Source organism: Salvia hispanica, chromosome 2 (genome assembly GCF_023119035.1).
Source record: "Salvia hispanica cultivar TCC Black 2014 chromosome 2, UniMelb_Shisp_WGS_1.0, whole genome shotgun sequence".
In the NCBI taxonomy this organism is placed as follows: domain Eukaryota; kingdom Viridiplantae; phylum Streptophyta; class Magnoliopsida; order Lamiales; family Lamiaceae; genus Salvia; species Salvia hispanica.
The window spans coordinates 23314786-23319661 of record NC_062966.1 but is presented as its reverse complement, the minus strand read 5'-3'; the positions used below and the strand labels follow the sequence as shown (position 1 = coordinate 23319661).

General features: G+C 39.8%; 1 protein-coding gene and 1 long non-coding RNA gene across 2 annotated transcripts; one reads left to right on the top strand and one right to left on the bottom strand.

Moving 5' to 3' along the window:
• Positions 1 to 1388: 1388 nt before the first annotated feature.
• On the bottom strand, positions 1389 to 1851 carry LOC125203476. The gene is made up of 2 exons (XR_007173380.1): positions 1722 to 1851; positions 1389 to 1643 (listed from the first exon to the last, which is right to left on the bottom strand). It is a non-coding gene; the product is annotated as an uncharacterized LOC125203476 (long non-coding RNA).
• On the top strand, positions 1770 to 3013 carry LOC125203475. The gene is made up of 2 exons (XM_048101829.1): positions 1770 to 2184; positions 2721 to 3013. Exons 1-2 carry the CDS (start codon positions 1770 to 1772, stop codon positions 2756 to 2758), a joined length of 453 nt encoding a protein of 150 aa, XP_047957786.1. The 3' UTR covers positions 2759 to 3013.
• The last annotated feature ends 1863 nt before the right edge of the window (positions 3014 to 4876 follow it).

Here is a 4876-nt window from a genome sequence, read left to right as displayed (position 1 = left end):
TTTGTCAAACTATCATTTTAGGTTTATAAACTTTGAAAATATCATTTGAGATCTATCAACTACGATTAATATCAATCGAAATACTTTTTACTATTTTCAAGTTATTTCCGGATACCCTCAATGCCTTGAAGGGCAATTCCATCAATTTAGTAGTACTTAAAATTTAAATAAAATATTTTAATATATTCTTTTATAATAAAGTAATATATTTATATTCAAGTATCACTAGTGTCTATTGACTGTAAATTTTACGGGTATCCATATTTTTCAAAATATTTTAAAAAATTCTTTAAAAGGGAACGGAGGGAGTACTATTTATTGTACTATTCTTTAAATAATATATTAATATTCAAGTATCACCTGTGTCTATTGACTTGTAATATCTCCCTCCGTCCTCCTCTCTTCGAATTGTCGCTTGAAGTTATGTTGTGATATTTTGGAAATGTGATGAGTCTAATTATAGATCAACTTGAGGGTATATATAGTTAACATTGTGGAGCTCTTTGTTAAATTTGTTGCATAGGACCAGATAATTTATTTAAGAGAGAAATTCTATGGTAGATATAATCAATATCTACTGTTATATTCACATGGATTAACAATATAAAACATTGGCACTAACCGTTTTCCCATGAATTGCGTGTGGTAAGTAGCCATCATCGAATGATTAGTTTATATATATTTCTTCTATGCAACGTACACACTGGAATTTTGAAAAGTGTAATGCACTTGTAAAATATTATAATTTGAAATATTTGGGACTAGCAAATTAAAATGTAATAAGGCAAACAAAACTTTTTAGGAAGTAATACAACTTAAAAATGGAATAGTAGAAAAAAAAACTGAATAAATAAAAATACCGAATTAAATAAAACTAGTCGAGTGGAGAAAACCTCTTTTAAATGGCCATTTCGTTGTAATTGGGCTGGGCTGAATATAATTTTTGGGTTACTTGCTCAATCCCAATTGAATTGATTGAATTCAGTTTAGCCCATGACCCGTAAGCCTACCCTTCTTCGAATTCATCGAATGCTTTGGCTTTCTTTATCAATCATATTTCAACATATATTGACGAATTGATAATTCGTTTGATGTGAAAATTTTGTTTTTTTTATCCATGTTGCTTGATCGAAAATATGGGGTATGTTACTGTTTTGGATTCTGGCCGTCTCTTGTTCGGTAAAATGCTGTGCGAGTTTTCGAATTTGAAGGATAGACATTACCATTAAAATGTTTGATGAAGTGCCTACATGATTTTCGCTTTATTTGAATTACATATGTGTTTCTTCGTCGTTCTCCTTCGGCTATTTGGATCATTCAAGGAATTCGGTAAAATTTTCTAAATATTGTTTGAAACGGTTGGAAAGAAATCATAGGAATTAATATGATTGATTCCTAATTGATCTCGTCCCAAAATTAGGGAGATTTCCATTGGTTGTATTTACCATATGTACATAGTGTCTTGCCTATAAAGACTGTAATCACTTCACATTTTATGATTAAGAAAGTAATACAGAACCAATTCCCTCGTTCTTCATGGCGTCAGAGCAGGAATTAGGGCTTAGAAAAATTTCATCCTAGCCCCACCAATACCAAATCTCGACCAAAAGGCAGAAACCAACTCGGAAACCAGAAACCAGGTTCTATACCACAAACATGTCAGATACATATGATAAAAAACCAACCGAATCCTCGAAACTGAGGTCAAGTAAGAACGTTACCGTGACGTTCAAATTGAACGGGAAGACTACCCGTTAAGGTCACGACTAATGAGAGTCGCGATAGGAGGAAGGAGAGGGCACTCTCGTAGCACCGATGAACCACCAAAGCCGGACAAGAGCAAGCTGTGGTGCTCCCACTGCGGGAAGAACAAGCACACGAGGGATACTTGTTTCCTTCGGGTGGGATATCCAGAGTGGTGGAATGAGAGGCAAAAGGCGAGAGCTCAGGCGAAATTCTCCGTGGTTGGGATCGCCGAAACAAGGCAACGACAAATCGCCCCAATCCAGAACAGAGGAGGGGTAATCGGAGGCGGAAACCAGCAGGGGAACGCCCCCCATCCGGAAAACAATGCTAGCGGTGGTGGCGGCGGCGTGGGCAGCGAGATTCGGGTCGGGAATTTCTTGGAACGAACTGGAGCGGCGGAATCGCCGAATTGGGGAGGAGGCGGAACGATAACAGGAGGTAGAGGATTTGGTGATTCACCAAATCCTAATAAATTTTCTTTATTGCACTCTACTCCTTATATTCCCTATAAATCCCAAAATAAACTCCAGCCTCACAAAAAAAGGCCCCCTGACTTGGTGTTTCATGATAAGACCCCTACAAATGTCTTTAATTCCGAAATCACCCCAGAATTTGGTCAAATTGGTGTTAGAAACCGTTTTGCAACTCTTATGAATTTTTCCGCTGCATTTAATGTGCAAAACAGTGATAAAATTGATAGAAAAGGCTGGATTTTCGATTGTGGAGCCACTGATACTATGACTCCTGTGGGAGCCGATTTTTGTAACTTCAGTGAAATTACAAAAACTTACATCAATTGCAAATGGGGAACTAATCACTGTGGCAGGGCAGGAACTATAGAAATTTCCCCAACTCTTCGATTATCAAATTGTTTGTTTGTTCCAAGTTTGTCTCAGAGATTGATGTCAGTGAGTCATGTAACACGGGAGCTAAATTGTACACTCCTTATGCATCCAAGTTTTTGCATTTTACAGGATATTCGGACGAGGAGGATCGTTGGGCGTGGCACTGAGGACCAAGGACTCTACTACGTGGACGGGGTAGCTCAACATGGCAGTGCGATGCTGGCTCACGGGTCCACGAAAGAGGAGGCTTGGCTGTGGCACAGAAGACTTGGACATCCATCCCCGGGTTATTTTAACCTTTTGTTTCCTGATTTTACAATTCCTAAGAATTTTTCGTGTGAGACATGTGTTTTGGCCAAGAGCCACAGACAATCTTTCAAACCTTCAGATACTCGTATGAAATTCATATTTGATTTAGTGCATGCTGATGTTTGGGGTCCTGCACCTATTATTGGGGGAAATGGTTTTCGATACTTTGTTACCTTTATTGATGATTGCACTAGAATGACTTGGATTTATTTTTTGAAACACAAATCTGAGGTAGCCGAAAAATTTATCCTTTTCTTCCATATGATCCAAACCCAGTTTCGGACAACCATAAAAATCCTTCAATCAGATAATGGGAAAGAATTTGTTAATAATACCATGTCTGAATTTTTTAGAGAGAAAGGCCTTATACACCAAACCTCATGTGCATACACACCCGAACAAAATGGGGTAGCTGAGAGAAAAAATAGAACCATTCTAGAAGTCACCCGAGCTCTCATGATCGAATCTAAAGTCCCGACCTTCCTTTGGCCCGAAGCTATAGCCACTTCCGTCTACCTCATTAACAGATTACCCACCAAAATTCTAAACAAAAAAAACCCCCTTGATATCCTTTCCAAACAAGCCAAACTGCCTGAATCTTTTAGCATGACACCAAAAGTTTTTGGGTGTACTGTTTATGTTCACATTCTCAAACACGAGCGAACCAAACTATCCCCTTGTGCAACCAAATGTGTTTTCGTGGGGTATGGGATAAACCAGAAGGGCTACAGATGTTTTGATCCTAATACTAAGAAAATTGTCACCACTATAAATTGCAATTTCTTAGAAACTGAATCCTATTACCCTCACCACCTTAGCAGTCAGGGGGAGGGGGCAAAATCCTAAAAATAATTATGGGGACTGTCTAAGTTGGTTTGTGCCACCTCCAAGCCCTTTGATTGAGGATCCACCAGAGACAGTTGTCACTGTCGCCGAGCAGGCCTCTCCACCAGAGTCAACTCAACCATTGCCTCCTGATCCCCCTCAACCAATATCCGAGGTATGCCCCAACTCTATGGATGAAACTGTAGTTACTACTAACAGTGCAGAAATTGAGGATAACACTGTCGATGGTGATACCGGGAGATATGTACTCCCATATAGAAGTACTTGGGGCATTCCACCAAAGAAATATTCCCCCGAGAAGATTGGTGCAAAGATCAGATATGGGATAGCCAATTTTGTGCAGGGAAATTTGACCAAGATGGCACGTGCTTTTGAAGCAGCGCTATATGAGGAAGAGGAAATTCCACAGACGGCTGAGGAAGCAATGAGACATAAGCATTGGAGGGAGGCCATGTTCACAGAAATGAAGGCCTTGATGAAAAACAATACTTGGGTGAAAGGGAAACTGCCAGAGGGAGTAAGACCCGTTGGATGTAGATGGGTGTTTACAATCAAACGAAGATCAGATGGGTCAATTGATAGGTACAAGGCGCGACTTGTGGCAAAGGGGTACACTCAGACGTATGGAGTCGACTACTCGGAGACTTTCTCCCCAGTGGCAAAGATCAACACAGTGAGAGTACTATTCTCTATCGCAGCAAACAAAGATTGGCCTCTTCACCAGTTTGATGTGACGAATGCCTTCTTACACGGGGAGTTGCCTAAACTAGTATTCATAATCCCCCCTCCTGGTTTCACGGAAGATTTTCAGCCTGGGGAAGTATGCCAACTTAAGAAGACACTATATGGACTGAAACAGTCACCGAGAGCCTGGTTTGGGAGGTTCACTGAAGTAATGAAGAAGTATGACTACAAACAGAGTAACTCGGACCACACATTGTTTCTCAAAAAGAAGAATGGGAAGATCACCTGCCTTATCATATATGTTGACGACATGATCATCACCGGGGATGATGAAGAAGAGATTGGTGAGTTGAGGAAGAACTTGTTCAAAGAGTTTGAAATGAAGGATCTGGGTCTCCTCAAATATTTCTTGGGAATTGAAGTTCTAAGATCGGATCACGGGATCT